The 22,583-nt window shown below is 40.9% G+C and overlaps 1 protein-coding gene and 1 long non-coding RNA gene across 3 annotated transcripts in view; both read right to left on the bottom strand.

Annotated features, from left to right (window-relative positions):
- The window catches only part of LOC116919101, a 66,726-nt gene extending 44,145 nt beyond the window's left edge, over window positions 1–22,581 (bottom strand). For both annotated transcript variants that reach the window (XR_004391776.2, XR_004391778.2), the window contains exons 1-2: window positions 22,442–22,581; window positions 22,242–22,288 (exon numbers count right to left, since the gene is read on the bottom strand). This is a non-coding gene — a long non-coding RNA (uncharacterized LOC116919101). The remainder of the gene's footprint in view (window positions 1–22,241; window positions 22,289–22,441) is intronic.
- Window positions 530–2,185, bottom strand: LOC116919087 (achaete-scute complex protein T3). Its single transcript, XM_032924966.2, is given in 3 exon segments — window positions 530–1,390; window positions 1,392–1,661; window positions 1,663–2,185. Coding segments are annotated over 3 exon segments (1,113 nt in total). The 5' UTR covers window positions 2,026–2,185; the 3' UTR covers window positions 530–910.
- Window positions 22,582–22,583: the final 2 nt, after the last annotated feature.

The following is a 22,583-nucleotide window of genomic DNA, read 5'->3' as shown; positions in this document are numbered from 1 at the left end:
CTCTTTTGATTCGAAAGACGAGAGAATCCTAGAGATCGTGTCGGCTTCAACTATTTTTAGACCGAACGCTTTACATGGCTCCGAAAAAAAGAAAAAAGGGAGGAACAGACAAGAGTGTGATTCTTTACATCTTTCGGGCTACTGCAAAGTTTATGAGCCAAGGGCTTAGAAGTCTCTCGTGCCGCCCTTCACGTGAACCTTTTCTTCTTCTTCTTTTGGCCGCCATGGATCAAAAATCAAAAAGAGGGAAGAGAGAGGAAAAAAGGTATATTTATAAAATAAAAATTTCATATAAAATGGAAGAGGAATCTATCAATGGCGATGGTGAGAATGGGAAAAAAAGGGATGTGGCGCGCGAAAAGAAGAATGTCTCTTTCTCAACAAAGCACCAAAAGGAACGTCAATATTTTAAGAACAACCGAAAAAGAAAAATTCATAAAGAAAGTGCCGTAAAAACTTGGAAATGATTAAGTTAGCGCGACCTGTCGTCAGCTAAAACATTCCTTACGAAATACACAAAAAACGCGCATCCATTTCAACCTTTCTTTTATTGTTAAAGAAAACAAATGCATTTGTGTTAAAATTCAATAAAAAATTAAAAAATACGTATAGAAAGTTGTCAATTGATAAAGTCAGCGTGCGGATGTATGATACAACGTGTAATGGACCTCGAGCTATTTTCATTGCTCCGATGGAAAAAAAAAGAAAATCGATTTTTTTGATGTGCGGGACCAGATTGAGCGACCGTGATGCGATTTATGTACAACAACATGAAAGAACAGAAGACCCAGTCAAGGTGGGCGTGCTCTCTCCTGAATCATTAGCATTTTGAAAACGATAAGATGAAACGGATGGATGGACGAATTAGCGGATGAAAGCAATGATAAGGAAGAAGTACAGGATTTGTTTCCTACAGACTGGAACCCCACCAGCTGTTGAGCGATTCGAGCAGACTATGATCCGATATGTTTTGCATGACCGAATTCTGTTGCTGTTCCGATTGTCCTGTATGATCCAGCAACAGCTCCGGCAGGGCTTGTTGCTCTTGATCGGATCTGTTCCAGCAGGAAAGAGAGCGCAACAGTTCTTGTTTGAACATGGCAGCAGAATCCGAATCGGGTTCCATTTTGATTCGTTTCTGTTCGCCGTTTGGTGGCAGGGTAGTCGGCGACGTGTCCAACAGAAAAGGGAAAAGAAACCGTTGATTTTGCTGATTATGAACGTCGGGACTTTGCGATTCCGGTGACGAGCTCGAATCGTAAAAACCCGATAAATCATTGGCGGATGTCGAGAGTCCAGCTATTTCAAAAGGCGATATATTTTCGCGCGATTCCTGCATCGACGGTGATCCAACGGCGACATCCAGCTCGTATGATAAGCAATCCAGGGGCTTCCTCTTTGATGGCCAATTGATCTTGTCCCGCTTCGGCATCACCGCCCGTTGCCAGGAGCTTCTCCAAATTGCGGATGTATTCGACAGCGCAGCGAAGAGTCTCGACTTTGCTCATTTTATTCTTCTTGCATCTACCGCTGGCCGGAGGCGATGAAACAGAAGACGAGGAACAAGACGAAGATGAAGACATTTCAGGTGAATTGGGCAACCCTCCGTAAACGATGACAGAGCCGCAAAGGACCGGAATATGTTGGCGTAGAACAGCGAAAACCCGTGTTGACTTGCTTGACTCGATTACGTTCACGGGCGTTGCGACGGGCCACGGAAGCCGGCGGATGAGGTCCCAAACTGTTTTTCGTACCGACTCGTCCTGCCGATGCCGGAACATCGACGAAAGGAGACGATTTCTGCTGAGCTAGAACGGGCGATTTGCATTCCGCTTTGGTATCGCCGACAGGTACATTCTGCTGCGGCAGTTTGCGCTTGAAACTCTTGCGGACCGTGGAGCGCTGAAGTGGCGAAGCTTCGGCTTTAAGAGTGTCGACCGAATTTGAATGTTGATGCGGAATGAGCCGGTTGTTGGCGTGGCCGAAAGAAGGTTGCAGAATGTTGAATTTGCTTGATTGACTCATGGCCGATTGAAAAGAAACAACTAAACACTCGACGTCGATGCGGAATGCAAAACAAAATTTCTCCTTTCGGTTTCTTCGAAAAGAAGAAAACAAAAACAAATGAAAGCGGGAAATCGGAGATGGCCAAGCGCGCGCACGCGACTGATTCCGCTGCGATCGAATAACGTTCTGTGCCGCAATACAAAAACGGTCGTCGGATGGAAACCGTTGGGCAACCCCTCCCTCTTTTCTTTTTTCGCTTTCCTATCATCCACTCTCTCCGTGCACAATGGCAAATAAGGGGGGGACAAGGCGTCCATAGGCGTCGCTATCGAAATCCCCCCCATCTTCATCTACCCAACCTCTCTGAATCTTCCTCTTTTCTGCATCCCATGTGTGTGCGTGAAACATTCCGCCATCCATGGAGCTCCATGTTGCAGGCCCGCGCTCCTCCGGATCGTATTCAGTTCCATTTTCATTCAAAGTTTTTGTGTGTGTGTTGAATTGTGGCGCTATTCCATTTCACTATCGTCCCCCCCTCTCTCTCCTACACTTTTCAAACGATACGGTATCCTCCCCCTTGGAGCACTCCCTCTCTGTACTTAGAATTTCCATCCCAAGTTTTCAACTTTGCCATGGATTATATAATCTATCAAAAGAAAATCGTATATTTATATCCCTTTTCTTTCAAACTTTTGATCGTCCCCCACGTGATGGGCGGAGTGGGAGGAGGGGGAAGTTCAATGGAGAGAGAGAAATCCGCGCGTGGCAGAAGCGTGTGGTGTGACGGCCTTTACACGGGGGGAAGTTGGGGGCCGCACAGCTGAAGCCGACGGACCCCCACGCGCATAACTCTACACATAATATCGATGGAATGATGAAATTCAATTCAATTCAATCAATTATTCAACTTTAATTTTTCTTTGATGCGTCATCCGCATTGACTGACGTGGCCAACCAAAACGGAATAATACCATAGCGAAATGTTTCGCTTTCAGGGCTCAAATCAACAAGTTGCGACATTCAACAATGTGAAATTCCACAAGAAGATTTCAGTTCAAGAACCGAATTTTTTTTTTAAATGCACATCAACAAATAGCATAACATCAAAAAAAATATATTTGAATTAAATCCAAAATGGAATATTAAAAAAAACCAAAAGGAAATTTTTTTTTGAACGAGTGGTGTAGGGGGGTAGTGAGGGTGTAGGGGGTTTCAAAGTTGCTATAGTGTTGTTTCTGTGACGGCGCGCGCGTTCTTTTGAAAGAAAGAAAAAAAAAAGTGTGCTCGAATGTTCCCTGTGCTTCTCTTTCTCTCGTGCCTTTCGAATATGACTGTTTGAAAATAGCGGCAGATGGTCCGTCGGTTGTTTCCATTCTCCAAACACCCCCTCTTTTCTAACCCCCCACGATTTTCGGTTATTATGTTTTCTATTTTCCCCCCTTTCCACCCACCTTTTTTTTTCCCTTGGACGCCAGCGACGCTAGAGACGCGCGCCAAAACACACAAGAGTTCCTATAGCAACCGCTTGCACGAGCCATCATTGGTTATCGTTTGATCAGCGCATTCAATCACCCCTCCCCTTCCCCAACTGCTGCTCTAACCAAATACCAACGTGTATATTATTCCATTGATGCGCATTTGTTTATCTTGCCTCTTTTAGTTTGTGGAACAAAAAGAAAAAAGCAAACGGCCAAACGGAACAGACTCCCATATTGAAACTGATCCGACAAGATGCAAATCGAAAGCCCCCCCCCTTTTTTTCTATTTGTAATAATAATCTGTCATAGGAGAATTGTTAATACCTTAAACAAAACGCGTTCGTTCTGTGAATGGTTAGCGACCAGCGCGTGCTTCCAAGTCTCCCTTCATACTTAAGTCTATAGACTAGATCTTTACCCGAATAAAAATACGGTTTAAAACAGCGGTCCGTTATTCAACAACCAATATGGCGGAAAAACCGAAATAAACAAAAATTGTTATGTTGTAAATATAGATCGCATCAATTTGAAACACGGACGCGCATAAATAACAAAAAGAAAAGAAAAAAAAACTCTTTCGATATCAAGACGAAACGTGTTATCAAGTTTATCTTCCTGATTCACTTGTTCAATCTATTTATCTCTCTTCCCCTACCCCCCTCAAAAAGTTTATTAGGTAGTAAGGAAAAGCCAAGAAGAAAAAAGAAAAAAGAAAAATTAAACAAATAAATAGAAGGATGGCGTGTTGTTTATTGTGGACCGGCGCCGACCGTCTTGGCCATCACGCACCGCTGCTCCGACGTCCTTAGAAACGGTCATTTCTCCACGTTTCTTCCTTCTTTCCTTTCCTACTTCCTCCTTTTTACCTACGTTTTCGTCTTTCATTTCGCTTCTCGTTTTTTTTTTTTCGTATTCCCTCTTGCTTTTCTTCCACTTTGCAAGCAAACAATTCTACTAGTCTTACGCTAAACTAACGTGTGTGTCGCAATCAAAATTTACAACGCGACCCCCAGACATGACGACGGTGTACACACCTTTGGGAGGGGGGGAGCGTAGGAGTTGTCGAGTATCTAGAACAGCTGCTGCCTTTAAACGTTACACACGCGCACGTTTGTACAGTAAAAACAAAACAAACAAAAAATACGTGGAAACAACGGCCGACGACGGGACACAATCTGCAAGAAAATTAGCGATGCGGCAATCGACTGAGGTCGTTTTTATTTTGTTTTAGCTCAAGGATGCGCACCCGTCATCGTTATTTCCCCCTTTTTTATTGACACGCACGCAGCCGCTAATAACTCTGGTCATTCCCCTCTAAAAATGGCCACATTTTTATCTTGTGCGGCAAATTATGACGCAAAAAGTTAGTCAGTTTACAAAGAGAAAGAGAGAGAGAAAAAAAAAAGGGAAAGAAAAGGTGAGAGGTCGTCCCGCCTGTGTGACGCTGGACTCTTTAGCTAGCAAAATAATTCGAATTTAAAAAAAAAGGAAAGTCTCTAATAATTTCTAACGTAAAAAAAAAAAAAAAAAAAAAGAAATATCAAGAGAGAAACGGATGGCTAGCGGAACAAAACACTTCTTTCCCTCTTCGTCCGTCCAAGAAGTCGACAAAAACAAGAGTACGGACCCAAGAAAGACGACCCAAGTTCCTTTTTTTTTTTTTAAATGAAATAAAAATGAAAAAGAGAGTCCAGTGGCAGGATGTGGCAGCTACTTGACGATGGGGGGAAGTTAATATTCTTCCTTCTTTTCTCTCTATACACGTATCTTCGTTTTCGAAAAAAAAAATAGAACTCTCCTAATTTTCTCGTTCGAAAGTCAAGAGAAAAAAAGAAGTTACAGGTGAGCAACTCGGTTAAACGACACGGTAGGAGAGGACCCGCTGCACCGCACGAGACCCGGCACGAGGCAAACGCGTTCAGACGCTATAACTGAACCTCTTGTAAAAATTTCTCTCGCGTCCTCAATATCAAAAAAATTATCAAAAGGTAAGCTCACAACTTGGTTAATTAGCGTGACTCCAACCCAGTTTCGTTATCTGTCAACATACAAGTGAAAAAAATAAATACAAAAGGAACATGATCCATCTGAGTGTTCCGTTCATCAGCACTGCGTAATCGAATCACATTTTTTTAAAAAACCTTCGTTATGAGAAATTGAAACAGGAATTCATCCATCTTCAAAGAAACTTATTCAAACAAAATTCATCAGCTCCGCAATGTCAGCCTTGAAAAAGTCGGCTAGTTTGCATGAACGTGACACGGTGCGTCAGCCACCAATTTTTTATTGTTTCTTTTCTACTTCCGTACGTCACTAGCGAGCGCCTCAAGAGATGGGCAGAAGGAAAACATTTGGGTGGGGGGTGTAACTTCAACTGGGGTTAGCTTTCATATCCATTTTTTTTTTTTGAATGATGTAATGCTCGTTACTTGTCCGCCTGACCCTTTCCCCTTCTACCTAAAACTTTTTTTTTTTAAAAAAAAAAACATTTCCCGCTCACTTTTCTTTCTTCTGAAATGTGGCGCCAAACGCACACAAAAACTTGGATGTCAACTGGATACGGTTTATAATTCAAACGTGGAATTGCATTTTATTTTTTTGAAAAAAGAAGCGTAAAAAAAAGAAAGATATTTGCCCTTAACCTCCCGAATCTCCTTATGCCATTACAAACAACGGTCGACAAAAGTTTTAGTGTGCGCAACTTAAAAAAAAAAGAAAAGCGGAAGACAAAAGAACTCGAGGAAGTGACAACAAGACGATATTATTACGTCAATTAGCCTACCAAAAGAAAAATGTTTAGTATTCATAAAATCTTCTTTTCCTTGAAATTTTTAAAAAATTTTATTTAATAACAAAAAAATGGGTGTTATAATAAATGAATAGAGGAATTTAAGAAAAAAAATTGATCTTGCGGTAAAGAGTTTGCTGGCGCGTGCCATTTGTCCTTGCCAACGCCCGTTCAGGTACGCTAGCGCACACCTTTAAAACAATCTTGAAAATCCTTTGCAACGTGCTGATGCCACCCCATCTTCAATCATTGCAGCAATTGCTATTTATTTTTCGATATGTGTTTTTAAAAAAAAGTTGGCGAACAATTCCTAGAAATTCACGGCGGTTTGGCCGATTGAAGTGGCCGGTCTTTCTCGGAATAAAATCTTTTCGGTTTGAAGCATCTGCGACGCGAAAAACAACAAAAATGACGTCATTTGTTTTCGGTGCCCGTTAAAACCTGTTGGAGCCGAAATCCGCATTACAAAATCGACAGCAGCCACTCGGCTGTTCTGATATTATTACCCCCTCCACTGTACAGACAAAACCACAAGAGGAAAGAGGGCAATAGCGAGCGTGAGAAATTTAGGAAATCTTCCCGAAAAAAAAAAAAAACCTCCACGAATACATGTTCGGCAAATGTCAACCGCTTTCTTGAAAAAGAGTAGCCGAAAAACTACCTGGAAAAGCCCCAGAAACTAATAATAATAACAAATAATCCATTCCGTCAATCTATAAAGTCGCTACTACACCGCCATACGATTTTATTATCACTCAATTCACTTTTATCGACAGTTATCGTTCTCCTCATATCTGATTACGACAATCGATTCAAACACGTTCCAAATTTCAGCTTTTTTCGACGTCTCTTCGACAGAGCAACGCGAGAGATGTGTATCGGCCCGTATCGCCGCCGCCATTTAGAGGTTGTCTTTTTCATTTTTCACTCTATACTTAAGAAAAATCGTTAAATCGTACGTACACTACAGACATACGACAAATTACAAGATCCTGTTTTCCTTCCTTTTTCCTCATTTTTGTTTTTAAGGAAAGGGAGGGTGAACAACACGATATTTCGTCGACGCCAGTAGCCAATCAAGCCAGGAGCGACGCTTGAGGCGGCCAATTTTCAAACACACGATAGCCTTACACACGTCGCGCACATTTTTTTACTACACGTTTTAAGAAGAGGGTGGGAAAAAAAAACTACGAAGAGTAAAGCAGCAAGGAGCAAATAGCATCTGCGGTCAATTAACCCTGGGCCAAGGTGCGCACACGCTCCCGGCCGCCGAGTAAGCCCGGCATCTTATATTTTTATTCGTTTCGGCTGACCACCGACGCGTGTCTACTGCGGTTTTAACATTGAAACCATTTCAACAAGTCAAGGGACTCCCCCCCTTATTGCCCCAACGTCTCAGCCAACAACGAAAACAATAATATCGAAAAATATTCAGAATTCGAGGCTGTTCGAATGATACGGACACACATTCATCGATTGAAATCCACGTTTAGATAAAGGATAAAATTGGAGATCGAATCTGTTAGATAATAGACGAAGGTAAAGCGGCACGCTTCGATGAACGAGCCGAGCGAGCGCGTCCCTCATAATTGTATTTCGGAGCCAGTAAAAAAAAAACCCGCTCAAACACCTTTTGCCTATATAACAAATGACTGCAGGGCTCCAGGTGAACGTTATCTTTGTTTGATTATATTTGTAGGAAAATGGGGGGAAGTGGGGGAGTATTAAAAACAGGAAAAAAAATAAAAGAAGGGGAAACAAATAAATGACTAAGCAGACTCACAAACGAAATGTGTTGCTCACGGAATCAAATGCATTCATCATTTGAATCATGACGCGACTGCTCGAATAAACCAAACTGATAAAAAAACAAAAAACTAGTTGAACGTTCATAAAATATCATTAATAGAGACAAATCCTTTTGAATGCGGACGCCCCCAACTGAGACCTGTGGCGCTGCTCCGTTTTATGCACACAAACAAAAAGTCAGATACAAAAGATGCATCCTTTCCCAAATTTGAGAAGCCCCCAATTAAGCGAACAAATAGAGAAACGGATGAAACCAAATTTTCATATTTTATCAGCATTTATTCGGTTTCTCCAAACAAAACAAAAAAGAGACGCCCCACTCCTCCCAAAAAAGCATGGCAAAATGCCACGTTTCATTTCCAATTTAAAAAAAAGACTCGGTCAACTATTGGCCATCTGTGCACATCGCGGCTTCCATTACGAACAAAATCCCGTTACGAAGACGGGAATTCCCTTTTCAGTAGGACGCTATAAAAAATTCAATTGTTTTTTCATGTTAATCAACCGTGACCTTTACATCACTAACGATTTTGTAACGCGATATAGCCCTCCCGCCCAGCCCGTCTAGACGCACATGAAAACCATTTAACCTTCGACCCTATGAAGACAAAAACGGTTGAATCCAGCATGTCCGAAGCAGAAAGAGGAGAGAAGAGGATGCGAACCGGAACTGCGGATGTTTGGTGGGAGGGTATAGCAGAACAACCTGATGATCCATCAAAGTCACGCGCGCTATAAATACCACCAACTACTGCGGATGGATGGCGCACACACACAGTGGGGAGGGATTCTACTGTCTGAATTATGACCTACACCTCCCCCCATCTTTCAACTAGCGATGAAAAAAAAAAAAAAAGGTCACGCCTTTTTATTCTTGGACGGGCTCTGCTAATCAAACCCATATTGTTTCGTCGCTATTCGTTTTGCTCCGTGTAACTCAGCGTGTCCAACAGATCGATCATCCGCCAAAGAGAAAATTCGGCCTTTTTTTTTCATTTTTCATGATCGATCTAAGCGTAGATTTGTTCGTTTTCGAATTCGTGAGGCCAGCAGAGCAACAAGTAGCTCTCCGACTTGATTTCGTATTCAAAACCGAATTTGTTTGAAAGACGAAACGTGCGATGAAAGTGAATATCACAATGGGAATAATAAGACGTGGGCATTCGCACCCACCGGAACTGTTCAAATCAAACGAGCAGCTGTCAAGTTGGATCTCTCAATCGTTTCGTTAACTGTTCAAATTGATCGTCACAAGAATTTGGACGTTCATCGATAGTTGATTGTTCACCTTAATGGATAGCAACAAATTTCAAAATAAAAAAAACACACAATTCCAAATAGAGATAGAACAAAATAGAAGACACGACTGCTCAGCAGTGGCCATCATTACCAAAACAGAGAGAAACCTTTTATGTAAATACAAACTCCCTCGTACATGTATCGCATCATGATGCGACTTTTACGGCGCGTGGCTATTACCATTTCAACTCGCTGGGTTTCCCAAATGTAGAGAAACACACAAAAAACAAACGTCATAAGAAAAAAAAAAGTTACTTTTGTGTGTGTGTATTTCCCCTTCTTTCCCCTCCACTTTGTACACACAGTATACTAATACTTTTGCTACCTTCTGCTCTTTTAATTCCTCCACCCCCTCACCTGCATATGTTCTGTGTGTCGAATCCATCCCCTCACAGTCCCGTCTTTTTTTTGTGTGTATACACACACACACACACGAGCCACCTACTGTTTTCCAGTCTAAAAAAAAAAAAATAAAAAATTCTATCCAACTTATAGATAAAAATGTAAGAGAGAGGAAAAAAAATACAAAAATAAAAGGAAACCTTGCGCGCAGCACAAGCGAGGGAGAAAAGAGACTAACAGCCGCCACGCGACAGATGGTGGCGGTCGGCTCCGGTCAGAACGACGACGACTTGCATTTCTCTACACAACACACACACACACATACACACCGATGATGAGGAGGAGGGGATGCATATAGCAATATGGGTAAGACTGTTACTATCTCCCCCTCATCGTTAAATGCAGTAGATGTATTTAATTCCTGTATAGTCTATACAATTCCAGTACACATCACTTATTCAACCGCTAATTCCTTTTTACACACACACACACACCATCGGACGCTGTACCCTGTGAAAGAAGAAACCCCTCCCGAACCGGTGGGGGGATACGGCATATGTTCATTTATTTCAAACTGCCCCCTCTCCCTCTCTTTCCCTGTATACTCTCTCTACAATGCTCTGAAAACTCTAATGCTGAATGATGATGAAATATATTCACATTGTGTATTATTATATTGTGCTCCATCAACATTAAGTTTTAAGAGAAGTGAATTGAATGAAACTTTAAAAAAAATTATTTAGGGGGAAGACCTCGAATTTTGTTTTGTTTAGACAGTTCATCCCCCCACCAACGATGAGATCTTCATCATGCACCGATGCCGCCATGTGCTAATGCAAGCCTCAATCATTTTCAAAGAGAAAAAATTGCAACCAGTTTGATTTGCATGCAGATAATCCTTGTATAATACACCACATTGTCATTAAAATTATCATTCAACAAACGTGATAAAAAAAAACATGAAGATCCAAACTGGTAATAAAAATTTGCATTCAATTGCGGTTGTAAAAAAATGTATACATCAACAAGTTGTCCTGAGGCTATATCCCCACCTCGCCGAATTGAAATTCGACTAATTAAATGCAATCAACATGTTGTGTTTTGAGACTTTGTGTATGCGGATCGTTGAATCATGACGATGTGTTATGGTGTTGGCAATAACCACTACATGCCTACGGGGATCTTTGCTCAACTTCAAGTGTTTGAACGGGGCGATCAAGTTGGTGCTGGCCGGCTGGGCAACGAGGACACACTGATGGGGCTGTGGAGCATCTGCCACACACCAGTGGTTTTTAATTTTATTTAACTTCCTTTTTGCCCGACCCTCTCTCAAATGTTCCACCAATTCTTTTTTTTTTCTTCTGGAGTTCACTTCACTTTTGGTGTTTGTTCCAACTGACGACCACCCCCGCCAACAAGCTCCTCCAGCCTTGGCTTCACTACACCCCGATCTGCGACGGTTCATTGTCGCCTATTATTCGGGCGACCGGAATATACAAGGAAAAGAATAGGAAAAAAATGGAAAGAGTAGAATAACCCTTTCACCCTTAAAAAATATTTTTTTTTTTACTACTAAAAAGAGATGTGGTCAGGAACTCACAACAAGGGCTTGACCTTCGTTTCGGAACCTTCAACCAACACAGCGGAACCCGAGTCGTCTATGTATAGGAAGTAAAAAAAGAAAAGGGTGGAGGAGGGTATTGGCCGATTTCGCACATGAAAAACAGGGGAAAAAATAGTCTGAATAATAATAAATAATAATAGTAACCGAAAGAATGAATGAAAGAAAAAGAAAAAAAAAAAGCCCAACGCATCATGAAATCCGAAAAAAGGGATGAAAAAAAAAAGTGCGTGTAAGTGTCCAGCAGGTTTGAAAAACTATTGTGAACGAGCGGCATTTCTTGTTTGGGGGGGTCAAAAAAGGACGCGAAGAAAGGGAGGGGGGATGCAATATTTTAAGGGTTTTGTGTTCTTTTCATTCGGTCATTTTTCGTATGAGCGGACCTAACACACACAAAAATAAAAAGTAAAGAGAAAAGGATAGAAAATAAGCTAATATTTTGCAGTCCGAAACCTTCTTCCGGTTGTCCTAGAGGTTACAAACAAAACATCTGACATAGGACTCGAGCCGGCCATCATCACCTCCCCACCCTGTTAGCTTTTCTCCACCAATGACGAGTGAAAAGAAGGAATGAAACAAAGCGCTTCTTCTTGTTCCATTCATTTTATCGCATCTAATCATTAAACTTTTGTTTCAAAATGCCCTATCGATAGCCATACAAGAGTCAACTACCATTTTTTTTTTACAAAGAAAACATAAAAGCGGTTAATAAATACGTTATTCTCGATACAAACACCAACAATGGTGAAACGAAAAACAACAAGCCAAATGGTGAGGGAAAACTTAAAAAAAAAAAGGGACAAGATGTGCCATCCACGCGTCGAATTTCGGATGCCGTAAAGAAAAGAAAAAAAGACACGAAGGAAACAACAGATCATAAGAACCAGCCAACAAGTCCGTCTGTGTATCATTTTCCGATTTGACAGGAGGGCCCGCCTCGTATTGTATGCACAACTAAGTGTTGAGCATATGTGGCCGTGATGTCTTCCGATGGTTGTGTGTGGGCATCAGGTGAACCTGAGCAGCGCAGAATGAATGAAACGAATAACACACACAACAATACGCACACCAGCAGCTGAACCTTCCCTCTGTATTTTTGCGCATTTGCTAAAGAAAAACACGCATCACAAGGGGATGCAAAAAAAAAGGTGTTCCATTCACATTCATTTTTTTATGATCGACAATTGAGCGTGCAAGAATGAACAAGGAGCCAAGCCTCCAACCCTTTTTTTTTTTTTTTACACAGTGGTGTCTCCATGTCTGCCAGTCGTATCGACCTTTCCCTTTCAATCGAAAAGAAGAAGAACGCGGCAATCGTGTCTGAAAGCGACTTGCGGTTTTTGACCCGGCGGATCCCCCTCCTTTCTCAATTTTTTTTTCTTATTATTTATTTTTTATATTCGCAAACAACATGGCTACACCAGTATTGTGTTTATTCACGCTTCATCTGACGGACAGACGGACCGATAGCTAGCCTTGAAAAGTTGTGTTTCCATCTTTGAAAACAACCCATGGCTATGGGACTAAATACGCAGTCAAAGTCCCTTTTTGGGGGGATAATAGAGAACAACATCAATTCAATATCAATTCGATTAGAATTTCAGTTTAAATGGGAAGCTTTCAGCAAGTTAGAGTGAAGCTCTAAATGGCGTCACAGGGATTATCACAACTCGTAGGGCGCGGTGAAAACCCAAAAGTCATTATCAAACAGAAGCATAAAGGTGAGGATAGGTATACATCTTGTCGATACAAAATGGTAACGATCATCCCACCCCCCTACAAAAAAATAGGAGGTTTAAAAAAATTCGATTCGCCATGTTGTTTTTTTTCCCGAGCCCTTACCATATTCTTCTATTTTTAAACTAAAATTCGAGAATAGAAAATGGCATCGACTTGCCGTATCATTTCCCATTCTACCATGTCGAAGGGCCCAGACCTGCTGTATTGTAATTTTCACAACAGCGCAGACAATAAATAATAAATAGATAAAAGAGGGGAAAAAAGGCCACCGCCGACCAGATCAGAATAAATGGTACAAGAGGTAGCGCATCGGCTCGTTTAAATCACCCGCCTTTTTTTCGTACTTTCTCCGAATGAAAAAAAAAAAATGAATGTAACCAAGTCCATGTCGAATGACACGCTACGGGATAAACAGATATTCAATACAGCAATAAAGATTGAAAAAAAAAAAATGGAAAAACATCTTTTGAATTCGGTTTTCTCTTTTCATTTTCATACGGTAGCGAGAGGATCATCATTTTATTTCAATTTCTCCCCTTCCTACTATGAATAAAGATTTAAAAAAAAAAAACACACAGTTGGATGATCTCGTGGAACACGCGACGTTGGTGACGAGACGCGTGAAAAATATCTACTACCCCCCGCCAAGAAGCGCTGGACCTCGCTGAACAGATGACGAATGCGCCACCCTCCTGGGCGTTTGACACGTCGCGATGGCTCGCGCCCTCGCCGTCTTGTAATTCGGACGTAACCGACCGCGAAGAAAGAAACTTGCGAGCCCCAAAAATACATTCAAGTAAATTTCAAATACAATAGGAAAGAAAACGTGTCGCCTCCTCCCCTCTCGTTGAAAGAATAAAAGAAAAAAGTTAAGAATGTTATGTGCTTTACACAAGATGGATATGCGATGGTCCGTGCGCGCACAAGCGAGTCGGCTATTTTTTCGGACCCAAGACGTTTTTTTTTTTTTATACCAATGAAAAATGCGGTGCGCATTGCTATCGGTATGCTATTGGATATGCCTATAAATACACACGGATAGAATAGACAAGAAGAAATCCATACTAGACATACAGAAAGAAAAGAACGCGCTACTGGGTCATTCTCCAGTGCACCCGACCTTTTTTTTCCCCCCTTGCTCAATGAATTATGGAAAAGAAACTAAGGGGGGCTCCTGTAGATTCGAAACCAACAGGGGGGCTCCTACAGTCTCCAGATATATACTCCCATCTCTTCTTCTAGTTGTCTTTCAGACACTTCTTCTTTCATAGAAGCAGTGGCTGCCCTCAGCTACCGCTTATAGCACCTCGCACTGTTTTGCTGCTCGTCCCTACACAACTACAGTCAGAACTTTCGTCTGATACGCTTCAGCAGTGCCATTCAAACAGACGCACCCAGCACACCGAAAGAAAAAGAAAAGGTAGATATCGAAGGGGGGTCTCGACCTGCCAATCTATCTTGAAGCTTTGGCTCACACATTTTTATTTAAAAACTAAAAATGGTCCCCCCAACGGCCCTTACAGAAACTACTACTGTGTACTTCTATTTTTGTCCTCTTCTCAAAGCTTTGACTGGGCGTATATCTCTCCCAGTCGTGGTGCGTTTCGCGGCTCACTGCCCTCGCCAAGCTCAATTGTACAGTCGACCTGCTACCGATAATAGTGAGCCACCCTATGATTCCCTTTCAGCAAAGAATGAAGAAGAAAAAATTACCATATGCGATTCTTCTCCGTAGCATTGACACACAAAAAAAAAAAGTTAGACACCAGAAGAGTAAGACTATCGAAAGGCCTGTTATGTATATACTCCTCTCCTATACACTGGTCGATTCATGTGCTAATATAACGTTTAAAATGAAATCAGGGGGTTCGTGAACACGGGGGGAAATAGATTTTTTTTTTCTTCTTTTAGAAACGTATTTGCATAGAAGGAACACGATAGGAATATTTCATTTGGGTTGTTGTCAATCAACTGATGATTTGACAAACAAAATAGATTCTGTAGAGCAAACTGGGACCGTTTGTGTTCCGCCGCGTATCATCAAATGTGAACAGTTTATGGGCTGTTCAATATGCATAGGCAATATTATCGACCCAATCAAATGAATGAAACAGTGAATACATTAGACTCGTTTAAATTCATCAACAAGAACGACAGCAAAAACCCCCCAAACCTGCCTCCGGCCCCCCTTAAAAAAACTCGTTTTTTATTTAATTATATTATCGAAGAAACAAATCAAACTAAAGCCCAAAAACTGTTTACAATGCATCAAATTATTGGATCTGGTAAAGCTTTCGACCTACAAAAACGTTAACGAATCAAGCGCGTGCAGCCCTTCGTCTAACCCTGTCCCGACTACATGACACGGCCTTTTTCGTTTCCCAATTTTCTACTTTTCTCTCCAAATAAAATTAACTTTCATCTTAAAAAAAACAACCCCCCCTAACCTCTTAAAAAAAGCAACTTCACCAAATGCCTTACAAGCAAAATAGAAGCCAGCCACGAAAAGGTGTGACTCATCTATTACGGTAAAAAAAAAAGGTGTCAAGTATTGATGTAATAAATGATCCATCGTGTTGAACAGGCGCCAAATAGACCCCCCATTTCTCTTTTAGGGGTTAGATTTCATTTATCGAAAATCATCGTCGACTGGCACAGTCAAATACAAATCAAGGGAAAGATTTAAAAGCAAGAATAGCGAAGCATGATTTCATTTTCAAACTGGTCCGAAAATAATCTTTTTCTACATCTCTCAGAAGAAGAAAAAGCGCATTTTATAAGAATCAAACAAGTTTCTGTCTCTATTGACTATGAACATTCAGAGTGGGTTGAAAATCGAAAGGGGGTCCGTAGACACACAAGCCATCGGCAATGATATAATGGAAGAAAACGGCCGGGGAGGTTTATTACATAAGAGAATCAAGTTTTCTTTATCCTTTTTTAGTAAAAAAAAAAATACACGGAAACGAACGCAGCAATTTCTTTCGGCCAAGATCACAATATAGGAGAACTAATAACAGGGTGATACTATTTTTTTCAAAAAATTCCACGATAAAAAAAAAAAAGAATGTCGTAGTGAAAATAAAAAGGACCTAATCAAGTCGAGCATTGAACTGAGAATTTTTTTTTTCATCTTCTCTACATGTATAATGTACGCCCGGCGTGTTGTATAATAGAGCAAGAGGGCGTGAAGGTGCTGACTTCTTATATGATGTCATCCATTCAACCCTCTCTCTCTCGCTCTCTGTTGATGTAGTACATAACCCTAGTGGACCCCTCCTTGGGACTCCTTTTGACTCGGCACAATGGACTTCTTTTTTCTTCTTTCAGGCAAGTTACATACAAACTTAACTAACACGACCAATGCCCAAACTCCCCCTTTCATATACTGAAAACGCGACCGTTGGAAAAAGGTTTTTCTGCTTTTCTTTTACCGACAAAACCAGTTTTGTGTAAGGATGCCATCAACTTGTCGATAATTCTTGCCCCTTCATCATTCTGCAAAGCTCTTTTCTTACCACGATTGGCTCAAAAATCTAACTGGGTGTGTGTGTGTATGTGTGTTAATGAGCTCTTTCATCACCGTCAATAGGAAGAGAGAGAAAAACCCATCTCATCCAGCCCAGCCCTGAAAGATTAGAGGGGGGGATAGAGACTCGTGTGCAGATGTCTCCATTGACTCAGTGCTGACTTTCGGTGTGTGTGTTAAAACTGTCGGAATCGTTGTAAACAAGATGAAGCGTTCAACTATTTTATGAATTCTTTTCAAAAAGGGAAAGAAGAAAACACTGATCGTAAACCCATGTAGGCGTTACTAATTCCAGCGGTTTTTTTTTTTCTTTCTCTTATTTCATAATTTTTTCTTACAGTTGGCGGTGATGGATTGGAATCATTTCACCAGCAAACTCAAACAAAATTCAAAAACAAAATGGGGTATTTAAGTTTTAAAGAAAAAAAACATGAATTCAGATATTATTGCATCACATGCAAGGGGGGCTTTAAACAAATAACTGCCTTTAAACGCATCCGAAATTTACTCGTAAAATGTTTGATTACCAACGGCAAGTTTAAATCCCCCCTCTTTATTACGAAATGTTCTCATACATCGCACATACAAGTAAACCGCCTCATTTACGTCAATTACTAATTCGACCCCTAACCAGCTCAAGACGACAATACCCCCCCTAACTCAAAAGAAAGCGTTTCATCCAATAATTTATTTTTCTTTCCCAGTTATTTCTTTTTTTTAATGAACGAGGACCTCTTGGCCGGTCATTTAAAAAGGTGAAGAAGAAAAGTGGAAGGGAAAACAAAAGGAACAAATTATCATCGATTGCGGTCAGCCAAACAGACACGCCATACACGCGCGCAAGCAACATCGGCGAGCGGCGCGGAAGTTTTCCCCAAGAAAAACAAAAAATTAAACATTATCTCCCCCCCCAAAAAAAAAATATGGAAGAAAATGCGTGTGCGGTACTTGTAGCACAACAGACACTAGAGAGCAGAGGGTGATGAGAGGGGAGGTCTAACATCACATATGTAAAGCGCGAACTCGGACCTCAGTGGACCCTGGTGGTCGAGGACCTTTAAATGGTTTCCTACACCACCAAACAACAAAAAGAGCCGCTTCAAAATAAATGAAAAAAAATATAGAAAATATGAAAGAAAAAAAATTCAAAAGAAGTATAAAAAAAACCAAAAAAAACAACATTATTGAGTGGTGTGGCAACAGCAGCAGTAGGGCGGCAATGCAAGCATATGCTACTCGTCTCTACCTGTGAGCTTTGAACTCTTCTCGGTATTTCTCGCCACATAAGGCAAGGGGGGACTCTAACGGCTATTTTACCTGCGCTATCTGCCTTACACTGCAAGCATACTGGCATAGTAGTAGCAGCAGCGTCACCTTGATTGCGCCCCCTACTTTTTCGAGTGACCCGCCTGATGTTTTTAGAGGGGAGATCTCCCTCTACAATGTTAAAAAAAAAAAATAAAACTTTTCTCTCCAGTCCGCACATAATCTGACTTTATGCTGACGTTAAGCGCGTCCTATATAAGACTCGACCTTATCTGATGCCCCTACAAGCAAACCCTATGACACGTCTTTTTAAATTTTTTTTCTCTTGTTATTTTTTTCTTTTCGTAAATACAACAGCAGACGACAAAATGGAACGGGGGGATTTTATACCCCCTAGCATATACGTTTATACCCCCTAGCATATACGTTTAAACCCCCTCGACCTCCCTTCACCTTCTGGTACGTACACACATCCACATTTGCCATCTGATGTTTCCGGTATTTCGGAACTCTTCTTCACTACGCGGCCAGACTCTTACGGTTCACCTTTTAGTGGGACGCCAGCTTGGATGATGCCTATAGCTCCGATATCCGACAAGAGTTTTCTTCTCCTTCCCAGTTTATTTTTTTTAAGAAGGGGGTTGGTTGGTATTAAACAGAAAACAAGTTTTTTTTTCCCTTTAATTTTTTTTATGGATAGTTTTTTTTTAAGAATGCCATCAATTTCAGCGACTTTTCGGTGGTTTTCCCTTAGTTAAATGGCTGCTACCATTCGCCAAAGGTTTTTTTTTTTTTTAATTCAGGAAATAGAGACAAGTCGCAGTGGAAGCAAAGAAATAAATAAACGATAAAAAAAGGTAACAAAAAGACCAGTGGGCAACAATTCATTCCTTTTTTATCGTCGCATTAATTTTGTCTTGTTGCCACATTTTGTGGATTTAACGTTTGAAATCCAGTCAACCCGAAAAGCCAAAATGCGGTAAAAAGATCCGTCTTTTTACGGTTTCATGATTTCTAAACATTTTGAATACGACATGGAGAGCGCACTTTTGCAGCAATAAACTGCACGCAGTTTAACGGAATCAATTTTGACGACAAGATCTACTCATTGTTATTTTTGACAGTTATTTGCATGCAGAAGCAAAGAAGCTTCTGACATCACGCAATAAAAAACACACAATGAATAAAGGGGGACGAAAAAAGGAAGAAAAAAAGATTGACTTAAAGGATTTAAAAAAAAAATGGTATCCCCAGTTAAAATCCGGAAAGAGATATACAGGGGGATGCCCGGAATCATCACATCATCCGGAGGAAAAAAAAAAAAAAATAGGAACTTATTAAAATAAAGAACTGCCAAGTCCGATGTATCACACGCATTTCCGGAGGAGACCTTGGCTGACGACTAACGTCCGTCATGGCCAGCGGGCAGATTTTGCCGGCCAATCCCTTACCCAACTATCGCCAACCCCCCTCTAAAAAAAAACCGTTCTGTTCGCTCAAAATATTTAAAAAAACTTTGCCCCATGCTATTATATATCTTTTACTCCCTTTTGACAACAGACGTGCACTTCCTCTCCAAACAATTCCTATTTCATCATCACAACCCTGTTCATCAGAATTGCGTTCAACAAAACGTACGTAGACCCTACAACACACTGCCTGGACTACCTCAACGTTTAAGAATTAGCTTCAAAATGTTATAGCGGTACTACAAGATACGAATAGAATTTTTTTTTAATGCAAGGGCCATGGTGTTGTATCTCTACTGAATTCTACAAACGGGAAAGGGCTCAAGCTCTATGATTCTAATCGGAGACACTGAAAGCGCATCACAATTTTTGAATATATGGTGGTGGGGGTGGATTCTACGTACCCCCCTAAAAAAAAAAACTGTTTCAGGCCCAATCGATCGAGGGGTTAAGGGGAGAAAGATGAAGCGCACATCCTCGTGTTCACTCGGCCCGCATCAGCCCCAACCCGCAGAGGTTGTAAGATCTTTCGTTCTTCTTCTGGTTTAATCTACAGAATACATTTTGAGGAGAAACAGACTCCTGATGCTAATCGATTCGGTTACACCAGATTTCTGTGTTCTGCCTATCGTTCAGGAGAAAGAAAAACAAAACTTTTAAAACGAAAAAGAAAACGGAGAAAGAAATAAAAAGATCTAAAAAGAGAATAAATTCCATTGCCCAGTGCAGCCAGAACAGAGTCCCCACTTCACAAAACAAAGGTTTCTATCTTTATATTGACCGAACACTTCAACATGGAAAAACAGAGGGAAAAAAAAGAAACTATTTCTTTTTTCGAACCATCACCCCAATCGGGTTGTAGTGCGTTGTTTTCTTAGTCAACAAATTTCTCTTTTTTAAGGGGTAGAAACCAATAATAACCCGCACACCTTTCCACTCTTTTTTTTTTTTAAGGTTAGGCACATGTGAGGGGGTTAACCCCCTACACTGAAAAAAAAAATTGAAGTTGAATAATAACTGGGATTTCCTGCGAGCGGGTAATTTATTACTTGCAATGTGCTTTAGCACACAGGAAAAAAATTGAGTGCTTACTAGAAACACTATTTTTCTGCTGATGTACTGAACCGATGTAACAAATGATCTTTGACGTGCGCATCGTTCTGACAGAGCGGCAAAATCGCCGCACTTCACTCCCCCCCCCCCCAATTCCATAATGGGAACACACAACATCCGCCCACGCTATTTGTTTCATCAAGATTTTAAACAGTTTTTCTTTCCCAACAAGTAAATCAGAAAATTTTTCCTTCAAACAATCTCATCACACACAATGCCAACTTCCAAGAAAAAACAACAAAAAAAGCCGAAAATCAAATAGAATTTGATATCCAGGGCTGAAAACATTTTCGGTCGCTCGAGTGTCCGTGAAGCCATTGAAAATCAAACACACGACCAAAGGCGGCTCGTGCCGCTTTTTTTTTTTTTCTACTTCTGTCGCCCACAAATCAACATTGAAAAGACAATAAATAAAATGTAGGTCTCGTCCAACCACTAGAGAAGAGAAACTCGAATCAACTGCCACATGCTGTTCTAGAGAAAATTATAACCTTTAAGTGGGGTATAGGATGAGCCCGTCAAAGCGGAGCTAAAGCGATGCTAGAAAGCCATCGCTGCACACAAGGATTCGGAAGCCGTAGAACGGCGACAAAAAAAAGAAAAACCGACTCTGCCGAGTCAACAACAATAATGGCGCTAGAAATGGAAGCTACTGTTTAAAATGAGAAAAGAACGTACGTCATTTGCTTAGGAGAAACCACATTTTCACAAGGGTTCTGCTGATTTAAACAAAGGTTTGTGTGTGACTAAACACGTGTAGTACTTTGCAAGCGTTAAAGCAACAACGAAGCCAACCATCGCTGATTGGTTATATTTTAATGTAATTGCAATTGAATTTGAACGGTTATAAAGAGAAGATGAAAGAGACAGAATGGGGGTAGTGGTCAAGGGGGAAATTCCGGTCATTGAAGGATATGAATGAATCGGAAGACGGGAAGAGGATGAATTCGATATGTGTGGGTGTGTCAGTACGACGTCTACGCAGGAAATATGCAGAATGCGAGCGCGTGTTTGTTTGCGCAGTCGTGCTCGACATAATAATAATACATAGGTAAAGAAAATAAAAATATGGACCATCTCTACATGCAGCCTTTCTCTACAAGGAGTTCCATTCATTCATCCCATTGTCCAGATTCCGTTCTTTTTCTAGGGTCCATTAATCTGGACAATAAAATCAATTGAATCAACAAAATTCCAACGTTCCACCAACACGCTAGATAAATATTTGAATCATGGGGGATACTTCGTAAACTTTAATAACCCCGACATATGAAAAACAAAAAAGAACTACCATACCGCTGTATTCCTTGATGTTTTTCAAGCACCATCTAGAAAATACCTCTATGCGCCACCTAGCGATACATTCTGCAACTAGTTGCAGACAAAGCAAATCGCGCCAAAAACAACAGGCAGAGTTTGAAGCAAAATAGCGATAAATGGCGATTAAAAGTAATGCCAGATTCTACCGAACATATAGTTAAAGGTAATGGATACAAGCAGGTGCCACCAAAAAAAAAAAAAATTTCAAGTAAGACGCCAATGACAAAAACCAAAACACAAAAGACGCAAACCAAATGGAAAAAAAAAGGGTTTCAGATAGAGCCCCCCCCCCCTCCTTCTTGACAAAATTTTCGAGAAACAGCCAATATTCAAGTTTCCTGAATCTACGACCCAGCGTTTCTTCCCTAAACTATGACATGATGGTTAATACTCATGAAAAGTGCTTTCTCCGACATAAACGATTTTACGTTTTACACAAATTAAGTTTGTTATGGCCTACCTTGTGAAGAGCTGCACCGTCTCGCTGGTAATGGCTGCTTGGAGAACCTGCGAGAAAGAAAGAAAATTTGTTTAATCTGAATCACGATTTATCGTTGCCATCTTGCATAAAATAATCTTTGCTGACATTACACAGTCACTCGTTTCAATAAATTTACGATTAGCAGGTGCAGTGATCGAAAAACTGAACAAAATTCTTACTCTGAAAATGGCGAAGACCCTCGACCACGTGCGAAGCCTTCTCGATGAACTTGCTTGAACTCCGACCACTTTTTCACTCAGTTGAAGAAAACTTTAACGTATGTTCACACTTTTAAATTGTTACTGTTGCTGTTCTGGTGCA

This window comes from Daphnia magna, linkage group LG3 (genome assembly GCF_020631705.1).
Source record: "Daphnia magna isolate NIES linkage group LG3, ASM2063170v1.1, whole genome shotgun sequence".
NCBI lineage: Eukaryota > Metazoa > Arthropoda > Branchiopoda > Diplostraca > Daphniidae > Daphnia > Daphnia magna.
This window is presented reverse-complemented; position numbering and strand designations above follow the sequence as displayed.